The sequence below is a fragment of the Python bivittatus genome, unplaced genomic scaffold (genome assembly GCF_059951505.1).
Source record: "Python bivittatus isolate LINGU-HERP-01145 unplaced genomic scaffold, Pbiv_v1 ctg000440_np1212, whole genome shotgun sequence".
In the NCBI taxonomy this organism is placed as follows: domain Eukaryota; kingdom Metazoa; phylum Chordata; class Lepidosauria; order Squamata; family Pythonidae; genus Python; species Python bivittatus.
In genome coordinates this window covers 3033792-3061083 of record NW_028277063.1, presented here as the reverse complement: position 1 = coordinate 3061083, position 27292 = coordinate 3033792, and the positions used below count along the sequence as shown (strand labels likewise).

Below are 27292 nucleotides of genomic sequence, written 5' to 3'. Positions count from 1 at the left end.
TCATAAGAACAGCTGTGGGTCACTTAGTAACTGCTTCACTTAAGGACTGAATTGCTGGCCCCAGTTGTGGTTGCTAAAATAAGGACTACCTGGTTTTTTTTTTTTTTGTCTGCGCTCAGTCATTGCTGACCCTGCAGTGACTGCTTGGACAAGTCCTTTGCAGTTTTCAAGGCAAGGTGTTTCGGAAGTGGCTTGCCAGTGCTTCCTTCCTAGGGCAGAGCCCAGCTGGCGAGCGCAGGAGGCGGGGTTTCCGTTGCTTTGTGCCCTTTTTTGGCACGCGCTGCTTTTCACGCTTACCAGCAACTGCTCCCGACTCCTTTTTGCAAGGCGCCACCAGCATTTTTCCTCCCACCAGAGTGAGAGTACCCATTTATCTACTCACGTGAGTTTTCGAACTGTTGGGTTGACAGGAACTGTATATGTATATAAATAGGTTTATTGCACACCAACTTTCTAGCTTCTATTGAAAGAGGATGTAACAATATGAACAAATAGAAAAAAAGGCATGATCTGGAGAGTGTGCATTTATATTTATTATAATTAATTATATGCCACTTTCGGGGTGAAAATCTTCCCAAAGTGGCCGACAAGGGGCTCTCTTTACTGTAGAGTCAAGGCCTGCGTTCCCAAAAGAAAGATGGGAGGTGAAGATGCCATGTTTTGCCCATATCCAAAATGGATGACGATACGCGACGCACGCTGAAGTTTCCCTAACTTTAAATGGCGCCTGACGTTCTATCGAATGGGCTGTGAAGGCTGAAACTGCCCTGATCCAAAATGGCCGCCACCACATCCCTCTTCTCGAGACAGATTCTGCATTCTTTTCACTTATTAAAGATGGCTGTCCTGGAGGGAGCAGGAAACCCCTGTCTCCCTTGACGTTGTCCGCAGCTCAGATTGTCCCTCAAATTGCGCCTTGGGGGAGCCAAACCTGTAATCGCTGAAAGAAACAACTATCTTTCATTAGAACCTTCACGGACCAAAATTCTTTTATAACCTGAGCCGCTCAGCTGGCGCCCATCCCTTAATCAAGATGGCTGCTTTACACTCGCGTCGTCGTCAAAGATGGCAAAACCTCCCACCAATGTCCGAGGAGGGTGTCGTCGGGGGGCGGGGCTGGCACGGTTCGCTGATCTCTGATAGGGCAGGAGAAAACTTTCCCCGCCCCATTGCTGTCCCGCACATCCTTCCCCAGGTAGAAAAGATCCCAGTTTAGCGAGCGAGGGAGTGTGGAGTTGAGCAGCTCAGCGGAGGGACGCGGACTGGGCTCGGGAAGGGGGAGAGCAGCCGGGGCTGAGCAGGAAGGGGGCTGGCGTGGAAAGAAGTGTGGGAGAGGTCCTGAAGACTGGAGCCTGTCAGCGGTGGGGAGACCCTGGGAAGTGCCCAGGAGCTGCTCCTCCTTTCCCCCCTCTGCTACCCACCGGTTCCAAGCGGGCTTGCCGCTCCTTCGTAAGGTCATCTGGCTTTTTGGAGAAAAGGTGTCCGGTGAGAGGGGAATAGGGTCCTTCCTTTCTGGGGGGGTTATCTAAAACTTCTGTCCCCTCCCAGGATAAATTTGTATATGTATATATGTGTGGGTGTAACAATGATCAACTCTGTTGCCCTCCTCCACCTTTTTTTGAGTAAATAGCTTTGTAAAGTGGTTTCCCTGCCACCCCTTTGCTCAGTCTAGAACCTATTGTTAAATTTATGAGAAACCAATTTTTTTTTTAAACCTCGGGAGTGAAAACCGTTGGGCTAAGTTGGCAAATGGTGCGCCTTAATAAAAGTACTTTATTTCTGCTTGCTGCTAGTTGAAGAGTAGGATGGGTGTCCCCTGCATTCTTTCCAAACACGACTTTTCCCTTTTTTGTATTTTTCCTTCTCTTTCATTCCTGAGTGTTGCCTAAATAGATCAATATTTTTAACATCCTTTGTTTATTTTTTAACTGAGGTTCTTTTCTTCTCCCTTCCCTCAAGCTTTGGAAAAGCAGACTTCTAAGAAAACCTTAAAAGGAGAGTTTTTAAGCAGTCAGCTGGTTTGATCAGATTCTCACAGACTGTACAGCTTCCTAAGTAAATAAACTCCTTACCTGAAGGTGAAATTATGATGCTGGAAACAAGATTTTCTACATATGTACCTGAACAAGCACGTGTTTTGCTAAGAAAAGTCTTTTTAAACTTACTAACCCTTGTGTTGTACTAAACCTGTAATAAGTCAGACAGGTCTGTATTCATTCCTCTAGAATTTGGATGGGACCACACCAGAAACTTTTTTTTTCCCTAAAGAAGTAGGGGAGATGTGGGCATGCCTGTATTTTTCCACCTGAAGCCTGTTTGGTTTCCTTGACACAGAGGCTCCTGCTCAGTAAAAGAGCAGTGAACTCTGGAAAATGCTGAAGAAGCTCTAGGGATGAAGCACGTTTCTTGATAAAAGTAAGTGGCACTGGCCACTCAGTTGAGTTAAGGAAAATCTGTGCTGATGGAAAGGTTTTAAATCCTGCTTTTCAAATCTAGGGTTCTGGGAGGAGGGATCCAGAAGGTGGGGTTAAGTAGTAGTGGGTTGGGAGTTTGACAGGTGCAAAGCACAACTGCAAAGCTGGGGTTCGGGCACAAGATGAACTTGGTTCTGAAGCCGTGTCGGGAAGATTCGGAGGCCATTCTCCATGGGGAGTTTGGAGCCTATCCCCCTAAGGGGGTCACCTATGCCCTGAGCCTCACACGGACTGAGCTGCATATCCAGCGCCTGGTACCCAAGCCGGACACCGATCAGCGGACCGTGATACAGCTGATAGATGTGGTGGGTTGCCACACGCTGCGCAGTCATACGGTAACAAACCAGTCCGCGTTCTTCTGCATCTATGCCTACCCGCTGAAGAGAAAAAAGGTGGCGGTGGGCTCAGGACGGGCCCGGCAGCGGATTGCAAGGACCTTTCAGGTGGATGGTGCAGAGCACTACAAGGACAACCAGGCTGTGGCGGAAAAATGGGCGACTGCCATCAAGTGCCTAGTGCTGGGGATTCCAATTTCGAGTGAAACAGGTAAGGGATCCCCTGTCTTTGGGAATATCGCTCCTCACCTGGAGAAATGATAAATGCGATCTGCTTCTAAGCGGTGGCGTTCCTTAAACTGTATTGCTGTGGACTGCAAGTAATAGGTGCACGTGTGTGTGTTTTAACAGCCTCTAAAGAAAAAGCAAAATTAGCACATTGGGACAGAGTTCATATCTGGATGATATGGAAAGGTGGTTTGGTTTTTTTTATGTAGGAGAACATGCTGTATTGTTGTTCAAGCCTGCCACATAGTTTTATGAGATAGGTGAAGATAGTCTAGTATGCTTCCAAGCTGATGTAGCAATCTTAAAGAAGTCAAAATCATATTAATACAAGCTCTCGTGACCTAGCAAATGCAAATGTCCTGTCTCTGCTGTCTCTTTCTTAGAACGGCACGTTTTGCTGAACATTTCTGCCCAGAGTCACTTCCTCGTGAGATGGGCTATGTCTAAATTCAACATATAAATAAATAAATTTCCTTAAATTCCTTTCTAAATTATCCATCTTTGCATCTTGCTTGATGAAAGGTTATGCTATTCTTATTATAATCTTACTTTCAAATTGCTGAGATTACAGCAGAATAGGTTAATTTTCCTGACCTACAACTCCCTAGTGTTGGATTGCCTTGGATAGATGTAAATTTGCACTCCAGGGAGGTGTTAGCTTTTGAAGTGTTGGGTAACTGAGAGGGAAACACAATTCTGCCTCTTCTAATAAGTACAGAATATTTGAATAAATGATTGCTGGATTGGCCTGCCTTTATATAATGGAAGGCAATTCCCATCGTAATGCAAAGGTGAGGAAGCTGAGCTCCCCAGATGCTGTTGTATGGGATCTTTCTTCCTCCTGAGCAGTTTTGACTGCTGGAATTTTCATGTTTCTCTGTGTAATTGGGCTTTTACCTTCCTCCTTTCTTATAATGCCACTGAAAGTTGTCTCTTATTATGGACTGATAGAAGTAAGAGAATATATTCTTCTCTGTTTTTCCTTTAACCATGTAAAAGTTCTGAAGACATGTTTCGCCCAACTAAATGAAATTTTGGTTTAAAATGTGAGCATAAATGCACTGTGAGGTATGGAGTCAAATGTTACAATGGCTACAGGTCCCACAGCCAAATGTGTTTAACTCAACTTGCAATTCATTTAAATGCAAACCAAAAGGAGATGATCCATTTATGCTGAACAGCTTTCTTACAACCTGTAGCTCTCCAAGTTTGTTGAATTCAGCTCCATAATTTCCAATCAGCATAACAATTCTAAAGAATACAGAATGTATTGTGTTAGGGTGCGTAACATCAGGCTGATAGCGATTCTTCACTGGGTATTTCTTATTTATCAGCACCACTTACATCAGCTTATTTACAACTGATGTATAATAGAGGGGGAGGGAAAGTCAAGTAGAATAAACAGCACAGTAATAAAATTAAAAGCTATGGGTATTGGCTACAGAATAAAAGTGTTATGTATGTCATTACTAATAATTGAATCATTTTTTGAGTTAGAGTTGTACATCTGAAATTACAGGGAGAAGATTTAAATGCTTCTAACTCCAGGAGGGGATGGCATGGTTTAAATACCTTGACCAAATGGAATCTGTAGGGACAATTGCTACCCGGTGCTGAGCTTCTAACCTCTAACGAGAGCCTGTAGAGAGTTCACAACGTACACTTTACCCTAACAGTGCCTGATTGTAGCTCTAGCTAAAACTAGTGGGTGGCTTTTTCCCCCCTTAATGAGAAAGAACATTCAGATATAGCATTCTGTCCTCATTTTGCATCTTGTGTTACACATTCCACAAAGAAGTCAGGCTTGACTACATGAGTCAGCTAACTGCAAGAAGAGCTCTCGAGAACCAAGTCAGAATAATTTGCTGTTCCATAAGATACAGTACTTTTGTTACAGAACTATATGCCATCTTAGAATACAAGGCTTGCATTCGAAGTTTGTGTAACCAAGAGAAACAGCTGGCTTTCTAAGAGATGATGATGCATTAAATACAGACAGCTCTACCAGCAACATCAGTTTAAAAAAACTGCAGAGGAGGTGCTGAACACTGCATAGGAGGGTCCATGTTAAAAGGGATTTGTAAGAAAGCAAAACAACATGGTTGTGAACTGATAAAATCTCTGGCTAGTTCATGGCCTTTTTAAGTTTGCCATTCAGCATCCAATCTCCTTCATTCATTTTAGTACCTATTTCAGAGGTGCCCAAGAATTTCTGTATGGTGCATCACCAGTTGGACACATTTGCTCCTAGAAGTTTTCTGTGATTTATTGCCTTTATGATTTGGTTGGTAGTTTTATGGAAGAAGCTGGTTTTGCAGGAAAATCCACAGCATCGAAAGCTTTCCTCATCACTGTGTGATGTAGGACTTGTGGTTCTGAGCACTTCCTTAAAATGATGCAAAACAACTTTCTTTCCTAATTTATGTTATGAATTTCCACATGCTCTCCAGATTCTTAGACTTGTTTGTATTATCAGAAGCAATGTTGCTCTGTTTTCCTCGTCCGGAAGATTTTGTGTGACAGGCTAAAATCTAAAGGATTGTTTTGCATCAGGAATTCAATCTGCATGCTCTTTAGATCTGTCACTTCCATTGACAAGAAAACTATCAGCTCTGCCTTTGTACAAATGGGATGTTTTTCAATTGAAGTAAAAAAACAGAAGAATTTCAGCTGCTCAGTCAAGTTGGAAAAGGTCCCTGCAGGATGGAGTGAGGAGAAAAACAGTAGTTTAATAGTCAATTTTCTGTACATATATTCAAAACACAAGTGAACTATGGGAGGGGTTCCCCCTCTAAACTAAAGTCTATGTAGCAAAGCATACTAAATAAGCTTTATATGTAGATATACTTTATCTGTCCAGAATGTAGTTTGAATTACATGCTGACACAACTTTGTTAAAGATTGCCAGTTTCTGGATGGAAAGCTACTTTGGAACACTTGTGTCTGCTGAAAGAAAAAGGGGATATAAATCATTACTTACAAAGTGTCAGATAGTATAGCCTTATACTGATGTTTTGGGCCAGTCGCTTTTTCTCAGCCCTAGGAAGGAGGCAATGGCAAACCACTACTGAAAAACTTTGCCAAGAAAACTGCAAAGCCTTGTTCAGGCAGTCTCTGAGAATCAGATGCGATTGAACAGCTTAAAAAAAAAAAAGTTATGGTGATGGAAATCCCATTATGCTGGCAGAACTTATTGTATGTAACATTCTGCCAGTAAAAATCCAGAATATAGGAGAGATATCATTTGAGAACCTTTTCTATCCTGATACTCTCCATTTATTTATACACACACACATACACACACTATTGATATGCCTCTACGTGGATTCCCATCACCATGGTAAAGCATAAGGTATGGTGTAAGTCCTCAATGCTCAATTGCAGGACACCACAACTGGTATCTAAGCCCCATACTGGAGACTGGTACCCAGACGATTAGAACACAGGGTTATTGTTTCTGACCTCATACTACAAGTAGTCCTCGGTTAACAACGGTAATTGAGACTGGAATTTCCATCGCTAAGCGATCCGGTTGTAAAGCACATCACCTAGCCACATTGCTTAGCAACGGCAATCCTGGAACTCCCCACTGCCATCATTAAGCAAGGATTGCAGGTCATTAAGCAAGTCCTGGGTGCCTTGCAGGCAGGCAGCTGGGTAAGTGGCTGCGGCAGGGCAGGGTGCGCGGGTGGCCAGCAAGGGGTGGCAGGGCTAGGGGTGGCTGCTGCTGGGTGGGGGAGAGTGCGAGTGCCTTACTGGAGCAACTCGCGACCTTCCCTACCAGCTTCCCCATTGACTTTGTTTGTGGGAAGCCAGCAGGGAAGGTCGCAAATGGTGACCATGTGACCACAGGATGCTGCAACTGTAATAAGTGCAAGCCAGTTGCCAAGTGCCCAGATTGCAATCGCTGGGATGGCTGGAACTTTGGGGACTGTTTGTAAGTATCACTCGTTCAGTGCCGTCATAACTTTGAACGGTCACTGAACAATTGGTCGTTAAACGAGGACTACCTGTACTTATAGAGCATAAAGGAGAACGTTGGTAGAAAGAATTCTGAAAGAAGGGCAGTTTGCACCCTAAGAGTCTAGTCTCCAAACACACACCACAAGAATAATTCTTGATCGTTGTGTGGCATGCAGAGAAATAGCAGAGGCCAGGAGAAAAGATGTGGGCAATGCCAGCATAAAAATGAAATAGCATTTAAATTCAATTGTATTTAATCATACTGTCTATGGGGATCATATATAATTAAATGGTCTCTATATATTACATGGGGATAGTTCAATAATTATTACTTGTAGGGCGATCAAATTAATTGCACTGAATTCCATGCATTATTGATTGAATTATCCTCATAGCCTCCAGGAGAGTTTCCGTTTCTGTCACATTAAGAGTTACTAGTTGTTGCCAACTTTTGAAGGGGTTGCATCTGTTGTGTTTTCCTTGGAAGAATCACTGCTCCTCCACGTACCGATCAGTAAAACGCTTTGCCTTTGCTATGTGTATTGTAACTGGGAGAGGAAGAGTTCCTGGTGGGTTCAGAAGTAGTGGCTTTTGGTCTGCTACTTCATCCAGACCTGTTGGTCTCTCAGCCTCGGTAAGAGATGGTGACGCCGCTGCTGCTGCCAATTTATACAAAGCAGGCATTTGGGGAAAGGAATCAGAAGTGGGAGCGCTGTTTGGTTTTGCACATCATACTAAGCAGAGGGACAAGTTTTTCTGACTGGGAGCTGCACTTCATTAAAAAAAAAAAAAATACTGGCCTATTGAGGGGGGTTTAAAGGTGTAATTTATAGCAATTAAGCACCTTGAAGTCTTAATACATCTCTTTGACACTGTGGAAGGGGGAGCAACAAGAAGTTGTGTTGCATAAGAATTTTGTAGTTCTGCCAGTGAGTTTTGATGGCATTCTTTGGGTGTGCTATGGAGATTGCAAAATGAGGCCTGGGAAGCTGTCTATCCTGATATCATACCACTGATTGTTCAATAAGATATAATAGTAAGCTGTAAATAAATAATAAATCACAGTGGGTGGGGATTCACACATCACTCTGTATTATGGTTTAGTATTTAGTATGGTTTGTGAGTTCCTCTAACATGTTCTTTGGGTCTATTATTCGTCCAGGTTCCCTGTTCAGCAAGTTAGAAGATACAGTGATAAGGGATGGTTCAAGGAACAAGTAAAATTCATGCAGGAGACAGCCACTCGGTCTGTCCTTCTAATTAGTTCAGATGTACTTGGATCCTTTCAACCTTGTTCCTACTGTGGGGTTTTACCCTGATTTGATGCAGGTATTTCCCCCCCCCCCCGCATATAAACATTTGTTTCTGGTGTCTTGTGATAAAGTATATTCAGTCAGAATTGGGCTTTCTGGAGCATCCCTCCACCCTCACACAATACCTTTGATGGAGTTTCCTCCAGGTATCCAGAAGATGAGATAGCAATGACTGAGAAGAAGTCATTGAACCCTTGTGTCTTTTCATGCTCCTTGACTTTGGGGTGCCTCAAATCTCCATTGTAGCTCTTCTGCTTTTGAACATCTGCCTGAATCAGCTGGGGAACATCATCTGGAAGTCTGAATTAAGTTATCTTCAGTGCTTTTCTATGGACTTTGTATTTCATGACATTGTCCTATGACTTAATTCTAGTAACGTTGTGTCAACCACCTTGTGAGGCTGTATAGCCTTTAAAGGTACTACAAATGTGTAAAATAAATCTTAAATAATGCCATGAGGTTTATTGCTCAAGGAAGCTGCAAATGTAGTTAGGAGCGCATTGTTCCTGGCTAGTGATCCCTTAGGTCTCCCCATCTCCTTCAAGGCAGTGTCCAGAGTCCTTTGCCAGGGATTGTCCCAAGACAGGGAGAATGTTGACCCCTTTTGGCAGCTGGATTGTCCCTCCTGCTCCATAGGACTGTCTTCAGTTGGCTTCCCTCTGGGAGGGAGGCTAAGGCAGTGTTGTCCAAACTTGGCCACTTTAAGATGAGCGGACTTCAACTCCCAGAATTCCCCAGCCAGCATGGCTGGCTGGGGAATTCTGGGAGTTGAAGTCCGCTCATCTTAAAGTGGCCAAGTTTGGACAACACTGGGCTAAGGGATATCATTTGCTACTTAGGTTGATTTCTGTTCATGTATTGCCATTGCCATCTACTATAGAAAGTTAGGGTCTTGAAAGAGAGGAACAGGTTTATAAACAACGGTAATAACAAGCAAACACATGTACAGTCTGTTCTTCCTAACTGTTGTATTTTACTCCCCAGCTGCTGCACAAAGGAATACATGATGGCCTTGGAGATATGAAAAGGCACATAGGCATTGGGGCAAGACATAGGCTAAGTGTGCCTTTCCTCCATACAATCCCAGTCCCTGGAGTGTTAGGTTTTGCATGTCCTCTCTCGCCTGTGTCCCAGACAGAGCTGCCAGCATTGCAGTTTAATGCTGAGGATCTCAACAGGAACCACTGAGACTGGAGCCAGACTCCTCGTCTCCAGTCTTCAAACGCAGGGAGCTGCTTTCTGGGTTGTGGCTCTTTCCCACAGCTGTAAGGGACAAACTAGACAGGCACCCTCCTGTATTTTATGGTGACCTGGCCCCATTCACTTTTCAACCTGGGGCCCTTGTCTGTGCATGAGTGCCCCTCTTCATCCAACAAAATGTGCCAAGACGGGGGGGAATAAGATATCCCCCACCCCTATTACACTTTTGCATTTAGTTTTGCTTTAAGCAAGTTTCTCCCTTCTTGGCTTTCTGGCATTGGAACCAGGCTGGGAGTGATGAGAGTTGAAGTCCAATGTATCTGGAAGATAGGAAGTTGGGTAAGGTCACCTTAAAGAAACAGCAGCAGAGGCAACACGGAGAGGAGAGGGGAAAAAAGGAGATAAGGGTGACCCCCCAAAATTGTAGACCCATAAACTTTATTAGAATCATGGCTAAGATGTATACCAAACATCTTTTGAGCAAAACAGAAGACTGGGTAATGGGGAAAAAAATCTCTTAGCGGAGGAACAAGCTGGATTTAGATTGGAGCGCTCCACAATAGACAATTGTTTTACTTTACACCATCTCATAACGAAACAAGTAATTAATGGCAAGAAACTGTTTACCACCTTTACAGACCTCTGTGTGACTTTTGATTCCATAAACAGAAACTTTCTAGGGAAAAAATGGGCCAACTAAAACATGGAACCAGATTCTTATTCTTGGTTAAGGTTCTCTACTCAAACACCCACTTGAAAATACATACGGGTGTAAATGTACCCATAAAGGTGTTAGATAGGGTTGTATTCTAGCCCCAATGCTCTGTGTCAATAATATTCTAGGATTCCTGAATGTTCAGACACTTATATGCCAAAGATCCATGATAAATGTATTAATATTCTTTTATATGCTGACAATATGGTTCTAATGGCACATTCTCAAATAGGCCTGAGGAGACTGTGTTATTTATACGGGAGAACAGCCCTGCTAACGATGGGGCCCACCAATCAATATGTGTCATGAAGAGTTCTGGGGGTAGAAAATCTTCTCCAGTCACCTTATTAGATTTCAAAGATTGAATAATAAATTTGATTTCTGATACTGACACTGGAGGCCACGAGGGAAGGTTTTCAAAGGCTAAAGGATCTAATCTGGTTAGGATTAGAAAATAAATATGCCTAAAAATCCTGCCAAAGTGAAGCTGGAATAGGAATATCAAATTGGAATGTATGTTCCTTCGATAAACCAGATACAGTGTTCCAGAAGAAAATTGAGTTTGTCCCTTTCACTGAAATTTCCAGTTTTGACCATATTTTAACCATATAGGAAGCTTTTTTAGAGGCTATCAGCTTCTTGTAATCATGCCTAATTTTTAACATTTTAGCGTGGTTTCTTATGGTAGGGTGTCCCTGGGCTTGATGCATCAGTGTCCTCAGTAACTTTCTGATAATGCAGACAGTCAGAATCAAACCAGTTAGAACTTATTTGCTGTCGTTTTCTGATGGGGAGTTTATCTGTTAAGAATTTTCTCAACAAAAGACACAGATCAGCATATCAGGTCAGGATTTTATCTGGACCTTGGATAGGGTCAGGATTTTATCATGAGGCATGGATAATCCAGTATAGTGTTTCTCAACCTTGAAAAGAATTCTGGGAGTTGAAGTTTGCCCATCTGAAAGCCAGCAAGGTTGAGAAACCCTGATCTAGTATCAGATCTGCCTTGGAAATGGACTTTGATTGCTATCCTTCCTCATGTGGGCTTGGATGTCTGAAAATAGCCCAGTCTTGTTTCATGTAACACATATATAACCTAAAACACTGCTGGAGTTTCCTGAATGGTATGTAAAACCATATACTGTATAAAACCAAGTTCTTTACCTCCTAAAATGTGGAGGTAATTATACTGACTAATTCAATTTTGGTTTAACTTTTGGGTCAGATTTACTGCAGGTAGTCCTCGACTTGCGACCACAATTGGAACTGGAATTTCCATCGCTAAGCGATGCAGTCGTTAAGTGAATACCACCGGTTGTTAGTTGAGAACCCACCCCAATCCAAGCCATTCCAGGCTTGATCCCTCCCAGCCTTGAACCTCAGAAAGGTAAGGGATTGCCTCCAACTCCCCCCCCACCTATCCCCCCCATCTCTGCCCTACTGGCCACCCTGCCTTGTAGGGCAGCAAGGGTCTCCAGAACCGCACAGCTCTGGGGCTGCTTGCCACTCTGTGACTCAGGGGCTTCTTGGCCCTCCTTCCCACTTTGCTCGCATGCACCGCGCCCTCCTTCACTCACTCACACCAGCATCCTCCTTCCCCCTTTGCTCACTCGCATGCACCACACCCTCCTTCTCTTGCATACACCAGCACCCTCTTTCCTCCTTTGCTCACACGCCTTCCCTCACACACACCAGCACCCTCCTTCCCCCTTTGCTCGCTCATACGCATCATGCCCTCTTTCCCTCCTTCGTGCTCTCTGAATTCTGAATTGTACCAGCAAATTCTGGAGGAAGATGTCAGAGTGTTTGTCTGTGAACTGAAACTCAAGAGCAGATAGGCCATGCAGCAAGATAACAACCCAAAACCACAAGTCATACAACCAAAAAGTGGTTAAAGCAGAAGAAAATTAATATTTTGGAATGGCCAAGTCCACGTTCTGACCTTAATCCTTTAGAAAGGACCTTAAGCGGGCAGTTCATGTGAGGAAGCCCACCAACATCCCTGAGTTGAACCTGTTCTGTAAGAAGGAATGGGCTAAAGTTCTACCAAGCTGATGTGCAGGACTGATCAACAGTTATTGGAAATGTTTAGCTGCAGTTATTGCTGCTCAAGGGGGGCACACCAGTTACTGAAAGCAAAGGTTCCCATACTTTTGCCACACACCAATATGTAGTTTTGGATAATTTTCCTCAATAAATAAATGAACAAGTATAATGTTTTTGATTCATTTGTTTAATTGGTTTCTCTTTACCTAGTTTTAAGAGTTGTGTGGAGGACAGATCAGATTTTAGGTCAGATTTATGCACAAATATTAAAAATTCAAAAGGTTTCAGAAACTTTAAGCACCACTGCAGATGCCTTCGAATTATGGATCAGGGAACAGTAAGAATGCCAAGGATAGGAAGAAGAATTAGTCAATTTATCCTGGGCCAAATAAAGGTTGACAGTTCCTTTGTGAGAGCTAGTTCACACAGTGATAAGAATACTAGCAGCCATTTTAGGAGCAATCTCCGGATGCAGGCTATCCCTCCTTCTCAAATTAAAAAAACAGAAAAACCAAGCTGTTTCTCCCTTACATCCAAAGAACTTGACAGCAAGATATTCACCAGAATTCTTGTGTTGTTGCCTTAACCCTTTCCCTACTAAATCAGGAAATAACAGTTAAATTTAATGAAAACTCTGAGATATTTGTTCTTGGGATTAACTGCTTCCAGTCCAGGCTGCTATCAGAACCCTGTTATGTATTTGAAGAGCTGTTAAAGCTGAATTTTCAGGAGAGCTTTGGGGAATGAATGAAGACTACCTCCCACGTGTGGCACTTTGGATTGCTTTTAATTGCCCTCTTTTTTCCTCCCTGTATAGCTTCTTGTTAACCTCTCAGAATTGTTATGATTGGAGCAGCATACAATTTGTCATTAATAAATACAGTTTTACAAACTCTTTGAAACGATGATCGACAAGCACTAACTTACATACTTGAGAGATGTGATGTGAGTCAGTGACAGACTGGAAAAAATGTACTGGGCAAGGCTGAAGAAAGTAGAAAGTGATGACATGGTGGAGGGATGATATCAAGGAGTTTCAGGACTGTTCTTGGAAGATTTGTGAGATTATTAGAGACAGGTTGAGAGGATGGTGTCTATGCAGTGGTTTCAAGCCTGGTGGGACCCAACTAGCTAACTAATCCCCTGGCTTCTACTTTGATAGTACTTTGCCCGGGTCGGATAGGGCTCTTTCACATCCAACCCAAAGCTTCTGGTTAAAGGAAACCATTATGGTTTGCAAGCCCAGGGTTGCATTTGAGCTTTGGATGGAGTGCTGGGAACCATAAACCTAAATAATAGGTAGGGTCAGAATAAAGACATGAGTGAGTCCTGGACAACCACTGAAACTGACTTTAAATTGAACCATAGCTAGTGATTGTATACCATATATTTAATAATTTTCTCCTAGAGTCACATTAAAAATTATAATCCATTGGTAATAGTTGGTAAAGTGTGGTACGTGGTCCTTGGATTCTCCAAAAGTTTATGTCTGCATATAAAATGAGAGAGAGAGAGAGAACATGCCAGTATGGTATTGTGATGGAATGGTATGGCGAAGGCCGTGCTCGGGGAGATAAGCATTTCCTTAGCTCCCAACAGGAGCATGGAAAGGTTAAGAAGATGAGACTGGCAGCACCCTAAGGAATTCACGGTGTTTTGGCTTGCTGGCTTGGGAAGTTTAGATTCAGTCTGGAGAGATTTCTGTTTTTGAGGTGGAAGCTAATAAACGCAATGGAACTGTATCTGTACTGTCTCGTGGAGTTCTTTGGGCTGAATCTGATAGGTATGGCAGTTAAGATATCAGACTAGGAGCAGGGACGCCCAGATTCTAATCCTCCTTTAGACACGGAGGCCAGCTGGGTATTGGAATCAGCCATTCAGCCCTAGATTGGGAAATCAAAGAACACCAGTTTACTCCCACACGCTGGACTAATGTGGTAGATTATGGTCCATAACTCTCAGTGCAGTTGCCTTCATCTTGCACTTGATTGAACTTTTAATAGATATGGATACAAATACATAAATACGTAGATGTATTGATCCATGTGTGTCAATACATACAATACAATACAGTGCATACAGCCAGCTTTGTAGCATCCTCAGAGATCAAGCCAACTGCATGAAAGGTCATTATTTAGGGCAAAGTATTGAAAACACCATTCAGGCAGCTTTCAAATACTGTGAGGTTTAAGAAAAGCCGTGTATCTGCGAACTAAAATTAGGAGATTAGCTGTTGATCCTGAGAAGACCAGTACGTTATTTGGAACTGCAGACTTCATCCTTCAGCATTAATCTGTCTTTCCGTCTTGCCTGTGGTATGGAAAAGCTGCTTTATCTCGTGGGTGGAATTCGAGCAGGAAGCTTGCACTGGGGAGAAGGATATTATGTGTGCTGGCATTTTCGAATGTCTTCATGAGAAACCAGAAGGCAGATGCTGTTTCCTGAAGTGTGAATTTAGCTAGCAGTACCTGTGCAAATGCCGAAGTGACATGATGCTTTTCCTTGTGTGCTGGGAAGACGTTCCACTATGTGTATAACACTGTGGTTATTTGTGGTGTTCTGCCTCAATGGTTGTTTTGTTTTTGTTTCTGTCTCAGTGGCTTTTGTGGTTATTTGAAATTTCATAAAGACCTGAAAGAACAAACCACAGCAGAAAAGAAGTAACATATATAATATGAAATGATATGTCCACGTGTCCTTTTCAGCCTTCTCAGAAAATTGCACAATTCTCTTACTGGATTGTCAGCTTCTCGGTATAGTGTTTAAGGCGTTGGACTAGAATTAAGGAAACGCAGGTTCAGGTGTACCCTGGGCCATGGAGCTCACTGAGAGCTCACTGGCCAGTCACTGGCTCTAAGTCTCACTGGGCTGTTGTGGAGACGAATTGGAGGACAAATGCTCTGTATGGCACTTTGTGCTACTAGAGGAAAGGCAGCAGAGTATAAATCTGACAGAAAAGAAGCCTCTGTAGAAATGGACCCTCTTAAACTGGGTCAGACATGTGCTACGTTCACCTGTCACTATCATCGGTGGCAATAGCTAAACTAGCCAGAACTTGAAACATGCCAGGTCTGTTCAGAGAAATCTGTTGTCCGAGGCAAATGTGAAAATCCTTTAAAAAAAAATAAATTGGTTTACAATTTTTGGTTTGTTTGGGGGGATATGAAGCCAAGAAAAATAACAAAATATAGTAAAATTTCAGATTATGAGTGATTTAGTGGGTTCCACAGCAGAAATAGCCAAGCAGAGTAGAAGGGGGAAGTTTAGTCATTGTTCTTTGTGTACAACAAGTACAAAATTCATGGGAGTTTTGGTTTATTGAGTATGAGCGTAACTACTTCATGGAAGCAATAGTTCTAAGTAAATTATTTACAAGATATGATAGGAAGACATCCGTTCATGTAAAGACAAAGGAAATGTCTTTTAATCAAGACTATTATTTTTTGTATGCAGATTTTAATCAATTCAGCCTCATAATTGACTACATTTCTTTCCCAAGCTTCCACTTTGGCTCGCAGACATTCCCAGACTACATCTACTATTGATTTCTCACAAATCTAAATATTGACTGTGACCAAATTTTAAATATTTGCTGTTCTTTTCTCATTATACTCCATTCTCTCTGCCTTTTCCACCCTTGTCTGAGATCCCATGTGACTTACCTTTGGTGTGTGCACAGATTAGAATCTCAGGAGCTTTTGTTGATATTTCCTTAATAAGTTCAGTATGTGAAGCTAATTTCAGCACAGCACTGGAGCTTGTACCTTATACTTTAGTTTTGCATTAGGTAGAAGATAAATCCATAATTTGCTCCATGATCCTTAGAAATTGCAGTGTTCAATCTTGTCTTTTCCTCCCATCAGAGATTAGCTGTAATCTTCTGCCACGTTCACGTCGCCTGCTCCTCTTGCTCAACCCTTTTGGAGGCAAGGGTAACGCATTGCAGTGGTGTCAGAATCATATCCTTCCCATGATTACAGAGGCCGATGTCAGCTTCAACTTGATCCAAACAGGTAAGGCTCCAATGGAAAAAAAGTGACTAGATAAATTTATATCTTGACAGCCTTCTCCATGCTCTCTAGATACGTTAGGGTTACAGCTCCCAGAATCCCATTGGCCCTGCTAGTTGGAATTCTGGGAGTCACAGTCCATATGCATCAGAAGACCAACAGTTTGGGGAAAGTTGGCCTAGAAAACAAACCCTTACCTATAAAATTCCTTTTAAGGAGTTAATGTTTTGGAGCCATAGTGGGTGGGACAAGAATGCAAAACTGATTTGGGATGCACACAATGACTCTGATTTTCCAGGATGATGATAATGATGATGACGACGATGATGATGATATTCTTTGCTCTTTTTTAACTAGGGTAATCGTACCTTGAGCTAGTTGGGGTAGTGGTGAAGGCATCAGTCTAGAAACCAGGAGACCGTGAGTTCTAGTCCCATCTTAGGCGCAAAGCCAGCTGGGTGACCTTGGGCCAGTCACTTTCTCTCAGCCCTAGGAAACTGGCAATGGCAAATTACTTCTGAAAAACCTTGCCAAGAAAACTGCAGGGACTAGTCCAGGCAGTCACCAGGAGTCGAGGCTGACTTGAAGGCACCAAAAAAACCCCCAAAACCTCAAAACCCTACTTTAGGGCTTAAATTATGTGTTTTGTTTCTTTTACATATCAAAATAGTAAAAAATAATATTTTTTGGCAGTTGTAGTCACAGAGACCTCCAGGAGCTGAAGGAAGGAGTTGAGAGGCCATAAATTCTTGGAGCCATCGATTTGCCTCCTCTTACCCTGTGTCACATGTGGAATAGATTGATAGATCTCTGATTGATTTGTCTGGGTGATGTTAAGTCATGTGGTAGGGATTTCTCACCTCCAGTTTTTTAAACTATCAGCAAAAGAGCTCCCAGCTTGATCTTCAAATTACACTAGTGAAATGAGAAAGCTAGAAGTAAGGAGAACTCAGAGTGGATTGTTGAGAATAAAATATGAGCTCAGTTAACTTTTAACATCCCATGTTGACCATGAGGGGTGGAAAACCCAGCATATGTTGAAATAAAATCTATTATTCTGTTTTGGGGGTTAAGGTTAGTGCATTTACTTTACTCGTAAACTGAACCAAGATGCTTCAAAATCCATCAGAACAGAAGGGTAGATGCATGTCTAGTATTCAAACCATGTTTTCACCAGGTTAATCTTGGAAAGATAGTGGAATTAATTTCCGAACAAAACTTAGATCTTGTTGTGTGTAGAGGTGGCTGCAACCAAGAATTCTCCAAAGAAATAAAGCCATTAAGTTTTGGTGCCCCATTTTTGAAAATATGAAATCCAGCTGCTAAACTCAACGCTGTTTCCATCCATTGTCAGATATACTGATCTATGGGGAGTGAAAACAAGAAAAGTCTGCTAGGTAGCCTGTATATTTAAAAAAGATATAGAGAAAACTAAGAGCCAAAATCCATCGGATTCAGTTAAATTCTGGTAAACAGAACATAATTTTTTCTAATCTCTTTTTTTTTTCACAGTATGCCCTGCTTCAGTGGATCTCAGGTTCTTGCAGAAAAAAATGAGACTATCAGTTTACCTCCTTTCTTAGATAACTTTAAGAGGGGATTTAGACAAATCTGTGGGGCATAATTCCATAAACATCTATGAATTATGTTAACTAAATGAAACCTCAAAATTCAGGTTTACATATTAGAATTTGCTATATCTGCCTTTGCTTCAGGGTTTTCCAGAAGCCAGGATTGGCTACATATTGATGGATGGAATGGGCAGATCTCCAGAATGATCCAGATATACTAGGTTTTACCAACTGAACATGAAGATCTTGCAACATTTGAGAACAGGAGTGTCTGTAAGAGCACCTGTACAAGAGTGGAAAAGCTGTGAAGTTTGTGGGCCAAATATTTCTCCAGCCACATCCTCCCTAGGAAACTTTAGCCAAACACAACCTTCCCTTCACCTCTGTCCCGCTCTGCACCACTCAGAATAATGATGCTTCCTGCTGCTGAAATTTGCATATGAAGGAATAAACACAACAGTACCTCAAACACCCAAAGCTCTGCGTAACCGCCAAAATATGATTAGAATTAATTGTTCACAGAAATGTGGAAATTATACCTATTTATTTTATAGCCTCTGAATTTCATTCACAGCAACAACAATACTCTCTGTCCAATAGCTTCATCCTGCCATGGATTCATTCAGTAATTAATACAAGAGTGTCTTCATTCCATATGCTTATAAATAAACATTTTGGTTGCAGAAGACAAGTCACGATTGTCTCTAGGCGACCAGACATTGAAGCAGTTTGTCAGGTCAGAGAATAGCCTTGAAGCTCAGCTAGTTACCATTATGCGTATGTTTGTCTTCCCCAGAGAGACAGAACCACGCCCGGGAGCTGGTGCAGAGCATTTCCTTAGATGAATGGGATGGTATTGTGGTCATTTCAGGAGATGGACTTCTTCATGAGGTATTGTTATTAAAAAAAAGCCAGCCCACAGATTTCTCACCCGCTCAGACCCACTTCCACTTACCTGTAGAGTTAGTTGCCTTTGTTGCTTCCTTAAAACTGGAAAAAAATTAACTACTCAAGTCTATTTTGGTGGGATATGGAGAAAAGAAGGCCGCCTTGGTTCCCTGAAGGGGTTGTCTTTCCTTCCCTCTTCCGTCTTCATCTCAGACGAACGTTTCGTGGCCCAAGATGGCTATCAAAAGATAAAAAGTGGAAGTGGAAGAAAGAGGCTAATTGAGAAGAATGAAATTTCCTGGATTTTGTTTTGTATGTTCCTCCCTATGTCTTTTTGCTAAAATCTGGCTTTGTTTTTAATCAGTGTAGTATGTGTGCAGACAAATCAGCCACAGATCATATGTAGATAGTGAGATGGGCCTTTGCTACACTAGCTCAGCCTTTCTTCAGCTGGTGCTCTCCAGATATGTTGGACTACAGTTCCCATATGAGGGAAGGGCACCAGATCTGGGAAGGATGCACTGAATTTTTCCAGATACACAGCAGAGGGCAAAGCTGCTTTTTGGAATCTTGTCGGCTGATCAGGTTTTTTTACAAGAAAGTCCAGGATTCCTTGGAAGAACATTTAAAACAGCGGTGCTAGAGTTCCTACTTGCTCATACGGGCTCCTGTCGCTTTTTGATGAAGAGCTGCAAATTATAAGCATTCACCCTTCTCCACTTTCCTTCCAGGTTATTAACGGTTTGATGGAACGTCCTGACTGGGAGGAAGCAGTTAAAATCCCTCTTGGGATTCTTCCCTGCGGGTCTGGGAATGCAGTGGCAGCCGCTATTAATTGTAGTGCTGGGTAAGTGGGAAACCCCCACTAAAATCCTGGGAAGGGGCATTTGTGGCCCATCATGATCCTGGCCTTGCAACGTAGCCCCAAGGCCCAAGCCAGAAGTTGGCAGCATTGAATCCTGTGTTCTCCAAGACTCAGTTCTTGGATATGTGAAGCTGTACCATGCACGAGTATCAGGGAGCATGCCCAGGGGGTCTTCTTTCTTCCCCAGCCAACACTGACTAGGATTCACTTGTGCAGCTGTGCTAGAGTTCCCACTTGCTTGTATGGGCTCCTGTCGCTTTTGGATGAAGAACTGCAGATTATAAGATAGTGCATTCACCCTTCTCCGCTTTCCTTCCAGCAAGCTTCACTTGTGAATCCTAGGCACAGAGGAGACTAGGATTCACATCCTAGTCTCCTCTGTGCCTAGGATTCACAAGTAAAGCTTGCTGGACACAAGCCCATGGCTTCGAAACTAGTCCTGTGATTAATTATATAAAAATACCATATTTGAGAAGATACGTTGGCAGTGATGAGGGCAGAGAGAGCACTTACATCAATTGGCCCATGTTGCAGTGTGGAGTAATGAGCATCATAACCCTTTACTAAGTTTCTGTCCTGCACTCCCTCCCCCGCCCAACCTGTTTCACCCTCATAATAACTTGCAAGGGCCTTGACAGTGAGTCATACCTGGCTGACCAGCTCTCAGATGCGTAGCTAAGCAAGGTCAGGCCTGCCTCCTACCTGGATGGGAGATTGCCAAGAAATACCAGGGCTGGAGACTGTAAAGTTGAAACAGGCTCCGGGATGAAGCCAATAACAACACATCTCTGCCATACAACCAAGAACAGAGGGTGGGTATAGTTGCCAGAAACTGATCTCCATTCAGAGACTTTCCCTTTCATTACATACTTAGGCTTTGGATGAGAAAGCGTGATTTTTCACGTTTTTTAGGCTTAAAAAAGGGACAAAATACTGTAGATGAGTGAGGTCTCTATAAGAACTTCTGTTTTGTCCTTGTAACCTCTCAATTCTCCCCCTAACCCAAGAGGATAAAAATGGGTCCTATCCTCCCATGATGTCTGTCCGCGATCACTGCCATGTCTGCAGGCAGCCCTCCAGAAGCTAAAAAAGGAAAATTAAAAACCCAAAGTGCCTCCTCCAGCTGTAAAAAGATTGTCCACTTAGTTGATTTCCTAAATCTGAGGTAAAAGTAGATTTCCTGTATGTTGCTTCTGAGTGCTTTTCCACTGACACTATCCTGCCCTTTTTGCCCTTCAGAAGAGGTGGAGATTGGTTGGTTGGCTGGCTGGCTGGTTGGTTGGTTGCCACCCACTTGGCAAGTGACTCTAGGTGGTCTTCATTGTTCTGTCTCTGTTTTTTGCCCCATTGGGCAGGTTTGAGCAGGTCTTGGGACAGGAGCTGCTGACAAACTGCACCCTTCTGCTGTGCCATGGGGCAGTTTCCCCCTTGGACCTGGTCTCCATCACCACCGCATCAGGCACCCGTGTCTTCTCCTTCCTGAGTGTTGCTTGGGGCTTCATTTCAGATGTGGACATTGAAAGTGAGAAGTACCGGCACATGGGCCCGGCCCGGTTCACTGTGGGAACAGTGGTTCGCCTGGTTTCCCTCAACACTTACCGGGGGCGGCTCTCCTACTTGCCCGCTCCTGATTGTGCAGCTCATCGGCCTATTTTGCGCAGCATCACCGTAGCAGCTAATGGGAGCCTTCCCTTCCAACATCTGCCCCTCCACCGCACTGTCTCTGATATGGGCCTTTGCGAGGAACGCCAGGCCTTCTGCTTTCATGAGATGGAGTCAGCTGAAGAGCCCACCCCTTCACCCAGCTCCCCATCTTCTTCTTCCAGCTTCCATGCATCCAGCTTCAGTTTTGAAACCCTGTCAGAAGTGGTGGTAGACAAGAGGCCCCAGCACACAGATCTGCCCAAAGTTCTGCCAAACAGGTTGCCTTCTGCCCAGCAAATGCATGGCCCTCTGGATGATTTCCTGGCCCCACTTGAACAACCAGTGCCCAAGTCCTGGGTGACTGTGGAGGACGATTTTGTGCTGGTGCTGGCCATTTACCAGACTCACTTAGGGGCAGACCTCTTCACCATGCCCACTGCTTGCTTTAATGATGGCCTCATCCATCTTTGCTTTGTCAAGGCAGGCATCTCCCGGGCAGCCTTGATTCGCCTCTTCTTAGCCATGGAGAAAGGCACTCATTTTGAGCAGGAGAGTCCTTATTGCGTGCACCTCCCTGTCCGAGCTTTCCGCATAGAGCCTCTCACTCAGAAGGGAATCATCACCATTGATGGGGAACGGGTGGAATATGGACCCATCCAAGGACAGATTCACCACGGAATTGCCAACTTAGTTACTGGGATCAACCAGTCTAAGTTGACTACACTCTGACAGGGTTTGTGTTAATTCTCTTGCAAAGACTAACAGTTCTAATTTAACTTGTGTTTCCTTCTCTCTGTTCTCCAGCCACTAGAGGGCAAGCTGCTTAAAATGACTCATTACCCTTCTAGCGTTTGAGGGCACACATCATATATCCTATTAATGGTTTTCCATCAATCAGAAGCCACCTGGCTACCAGTCTTTGGGTGTGAGTGAGGTGGAACACAAATGTAGTGCTCTTATATGCATTTTTCATACCTGGATTATTTACCTGGGGCTCCCATCATTCTACCCAGCACTTCTTTCTGTCATACTTGTCCAGCCATAAGTTAGCTCTTCCTCTAGGGCTTACAGGCACCTTGGCAATAGCCTTTCTCACTATTGGGGGTTGGAGACAGCAGCAAAGTGAGCAGCCATCTATCCATCCTATATTTTTGCCAGACCCTTACAAATCCTGGTTTGTTTGAAGCTGTAGGGACAGGATGGTGGTGTAGCTCAAGAAGTCAAGGAAAAATTGAACACTAATATTCCAACTGTCCTTCAACCCTGGAAACTGAAATTAGTCTGTTTTTTCAATACTGCTTTAAAACTAGACTTTGCATTTAAGCAAAACTGTATGTTCCATTGGTGAAATGGGATTCCTCTGTCCTCTTTCTCCAAGAGGCCAGTCTCCCATTCCACGTTCTCACCCATTTTTTGCTCACATTTCATAAGAGCTAAAGGATGGGGACTGAGCAAGACAGACTCATGTACAGGCCCCTACGGTTCCACTCTTGATATGTTACCTATCCTTATAAACTGGAATTGGGAAACTTATGTCCCTTCAAATATTGCTGGACTACAAAACCCATCCCTGATTGCTGGTCATGTGGGCTGGGGCAAATGAGAGTTGAACAATATTTGAAGACCACACGTTTCCCCTGGCTCCTCAGTTGAAATACAGGGTGAATGCCTCTGAAACTGGACATTGAATGTACCAGGTAACTTGCTAAGTGTGTTGGAGTGTTTTGTCTCTGTTTTGTTAAGATACATAATTAAGGCCGATTGCTATATCTTCCCTCCTGGCTTACAGGGAGTTGCGTTTGGGTTGTTCTGCCATTCTTCCTCTCCATGGATGACCAAGGCCATATAAGGGAAGGAAGGGGACCATGTTTTCTGCAACCTACAGCCATTCATTTCTAACCAGCTTATGGTATGCTAGAGGGAGCTGGGAGTATCATCTCCCCTTCGTATCATGACTTTGAATGTGTAGGAATACACTGGATGAATGTAACTGGATTTTTCTTGTGGGAAGAATTGTGCTACGGTGATTATTTTTTTCCCCTCCCCACCATGTGGGGGCTAATAAGCAATTAAATGATCAAAAACTGTAATAGATATGTGTCTGTATATGAAACAAAGCTTATAATACATGTTCTCCCTCCCTCCCTCTCTCTCTCTCTCTCTGTCATAACTAATTTCAAACCAGGAGACCAAGTTGGTTAACATCTCCCTTGTCACACTTTTCCCAAGTTCATAAAGTGATAATCCATACAGCAAGTAATTGCTTAGACTGGATCTCAACTTGCTGCAAGTTCTAGGCCAACTTTAGCAGAACTTGCCTGATCGCAAAAGACTGAACAGGAGTGCCTGATTAATACTTCAGTGAGAGATCCCTTTGGAATGCCACAGCTGTAGGCTAGACCAGAAAGTTGGAAAAACTTCCTGAACCTGGGAGCAAGCAGCGGCGAGCCACTTCTGTAACACTGCCAAGAAAACCACGTGGACATAAACGCCGGGAGTCAACCTTGACTTTACTCTGGCTTTTCACTGACTTGAGTGTTTCATTAACATTGAAAAAGGTGGATGTGAAGGTGTGGGACTTCCTCCTTCATGTGGATGTTTTAGGACGTGTCGTGCAAATTTGGACATGTCCTATTGCTCTATCCTTTCTCGACTCTCTAATCAAACTCAAGCTGGAAGCAAGCATGTGAGTCAAGAAGCATCCATAAGGGTAGCTATTCCTCGTGGTCTGTCTTCTGGGAGAGTTACAAGAAGAGGATTGAACTGGCAGAAAAGATGACAGAGTAAAAAGAGGGGACAGTTACGAAAGCACAGAATCAGGCCCATAAAAGCAAGGTGGCAAGGCAGAAGCTGATAACTTGGGATGTATTTTGTTAACTAGATCATAGAAGCCTAGACATTTAGGCCCTTCAGTCCAATCCCTGCATAGTGCAAAAAATCCAAATTAAAGGCTGCCCAGCCTCCAGCCGAACGTATGCAGCAAAGGATACGTATCACCTTCCTCAATCATGGGCTCCATTACTGAATAGCTCTGATTGTTAAGAATCCTTTTTCTCGTGCTCAGCTGAAATCTGCCTCCTTGTAACTTAAATCTATTATCCCATGTCCTGCACACTGGACTGAGAGCGAGCTGGTCTTGACTTTCGACTGGGTGATAGTCTCAGGCATTTGAAGAGAGTTACCAGATTCCTGTTCCATCTTGTCTTCTGAAGACACAGTACTGTATTCCCGGTTCCATCTTTATTCTTAGGAGTTAATTTCTAGTTCCCCGTAATCATGGTGTGACTTCGTACTTAGCTCAGTTGCAAGTATTTTAGTCCTGCTGGAGCTATAGTAAGGCTGAGCAGAAAGTAGATTTGGATCCATTGATCAAATGTAGATCGGGGAGGGGGTCCTGAATGTTGGCAGCCATAACAAAATAGTAACCTCCCTTCCTAAATGTTAGGAAGTGCTTGCTGGAAGTGAAGCAAACTTAGCATATCAGGGAGTTTTTGTATGGAGAGTGATCCATTTACCCCATTTCTGAATGCCATAACAAATTCCTGCTTTCCAAATTACATCCTAATTGATTGTTTGATTTTCTGCCATCCAGTCTGCTTGGTGGAGGGAGAAAGAAAGGATTAATGCAAGTCTGAATCCCTCTCTCTTCTGGGCTAGAGGGGCCCTCAAAGTGTATCCGGCCTAGGATGGCAAAAAACATGGCATTGAGAACATGATGGCAGAAGTCACTGCTGGTGGACTGCAGGTGACAGGGTGGAGCACGCACTTCCCATGGCTGAAATCCCTCTTCCCCCTTTCTTAAAAACTATAATTTTTAATATAGTATATATTAAATATACTCATGAGCAGCATATTGTTAAGAATGACTGCCACTCTGTGCTGCTTGTTGGTCTTTAACAACTGAAGTGATATTTACAAATAATATTATACAGTCTAACTTCTGTTGCTTAGCTTGAACATGGCTATGAAAACTAAGGGGTGAATAGTTACCATCAGAACTCCTTTGGGGATAATGGGGTGGTGGCCCCTTCATCCCCATCCTTTCTTGTTGAAGAGAGAAGTCTGAAATGGGTGTGCAAGTGCTAGCTAGCTGAACTGAGTTATACTTCTCCATGAGACTGGAAGTCCTGATTCCTGGGGCTCTTGACCTCCAAGAGGGTTGTAACTGTTCTCCTGAACATGGTTGCACCATCACTAGAAATGTTCCCCCTCAACATGGAGAGGTTGGGAATGAATCTGGAGTATGCATCCTGCTGCTCTTAGCTACCCCTTGAAGATAGCTCATCCCATTTGAATGTCCAATTAATATCTGCTCAACATTGCAGTCCTGATTCAGGGCACTGGAAAATAGCAGGAACTAGTGTCCTCCCCCCCGCCCCTTTCTCAGCAGAGAAAGGGAGCGGCATCTGGTAGCATCAACGTCAGATTTTTCTGTTTTTTTGTTCTTTGGAGAAAAGGAAACGTTTGGGGCAAGATGTCTTGATTGGGTACCCCTCTTCTTAATGTCCATCCGTTGTCCTGAAGGATAGGGCACTTCCTGGGCTTGTCTTGCTTGTCCACGTGGCAAAGGATTGTCACCAATAGTCAGGCAACAGGGCCAGGAAGCTTTGGGGGTCAGTGATAGGCCTCTCTGTGTTTATGGGCCTTGATAGGTACCTAACCAATCCAACTCTGCTTTATCAAATACTGCTGCATTAACATGTCAAACATGAGTCATTCTGCTCCAGTTTCTTCTTCTTCAGGAAGATTTTTTGGCACTGGTGGCATGGAAGATCATTAAGGGATCTCTTTTTTTCTGGATCCATCTCATGTGCAAGGAGCAATATTAAGTATTGTCCTCATTCTCTTAGAGACATTTAACTATCTTGAGAAGAATACTAGACGTGCTCTCTCAAAGCAGTAATATTAACAGCTCGTTATTTATATGTGCACATAGGAGCAACTCTTGGGCTCCTTTGAGTTTTGAAGTCAGTAGAATTGCTGTTTTCATCTTTTCCCCCTTTTTCCTCATCATATGAATATATCCATGCTTGAGTGCTGGTCCTTGCCCTGACCTACTGGAGAATTTTGTAGAAGTCTGGAAGGTGGGAAAATGCCTTTCTCTGCTGCTAGCCTTATAACCCCCTCCCACCTTGGTCTCGGGGCAAGGTAAGACAGCTCAGCTCAAAATAAAGAGGACAACAGGCAAGGCTGTGTGGCTTTATCTGGGATTTGCTGTAGATTTTAGCTTCTCAAGAAAGCCATTTTTAAACAACGGTTTTACAGTGAAGCCTTATCCTCCCTCCCTCCCTCCCCTTTTTTTTCCTTTTATGTGCCCTTTCTCTTCCCTACTTTCCTTCATTTGTTTCCCTGCCAAGCTTGTTTCCCAGAGACTGATCCCTTGTAGATAACTTGAAATTAATACAAAGGCAACATGGAGCTTATTCTTGTTCCTGTCCCTTGCCAATTTCAGAAGTTTTATGAAATGGCAAAAAATGTGAATCATATTTAAAAAAAATACTCTGCAGTGCTTGCAATTGTAAATGGGGTAGGGCAATGTCTGAAGGTTTATTTTTAATTTTTAATGTATTATTCAATTTCAATCCCACCTTCATTTTATACAACTCAAGGTTTATCTAACTGCACACTTAAACCAGTTTATCAGTAGCTGAGCTGTCAGGACCCCTGATCAGAAGACTCAGATAACTAATTCTGTAGGAGCTTCCAGAATCCTCATCAAGTCTGCCAATGAATGGTTTGTTGTCATCCTGGTTGTTTGAGGGAAACTTTAATTCATTAAGAAAAAAGTAGTTACAACTAGGTTTTGAGTGATCAGTTTCTCAACGACACAGAATTTTTTAGCAGCCATGATGGAACAGTTTTGTAAAAAGAATGAAATTGGCTCATCATCAAAGAACCAGGGTGATACAAGATTAGATAGTGTGGGATTTCTATTGGAGAGAATAAGGTTTAAATTCCAATTCACTGTTTGACTTGGTGAACTCTGCCATTCTCTTTCAGCCTCACCTATTTTATAAGATTGCTTTGAGATTTTTTTTTT

General features: G+C 43.1%; 1 protein-coding gene across 2 annotated transcripts; it reads left to right on the top strand.

The window, feature by feature from the left end:
- The first annotated feature begins 1186 nt into the window (after window positions 1-1186).
- Window positions 1187-27292, top strand: SPHK2 (sphingosine kinase 2). Of its 2 annotated transcripts, none has more exons than XM_007423017.4 (6): window positions 1187-1485; window positions 1960-3020; window positions 16138-16287; window positions 18652-18746; window positions 19475-19590; window positions 20964-27292. In XM_007423017.4, exons 2-6 carry the CDS (start codon window positions 2597-2599, stop codon window positions 21979-21981), a joined length of 1803 nt encoding a protein of 600 aa, XP_007423079.1. In that variant the 5' UTR covers window positions 1187-1485; window positions 1960-2596; the 3' UTR covers window positions 21982-27292. The 2 variants fall into 2 exon arrangements, with proteins under 2 accessions (XP_007423079.1, XP_025019038.1); XM_025163270.2 differs by having other exon boundaries at window positions 1187-3020; window positions 20964-21985; window positions 23438-27292.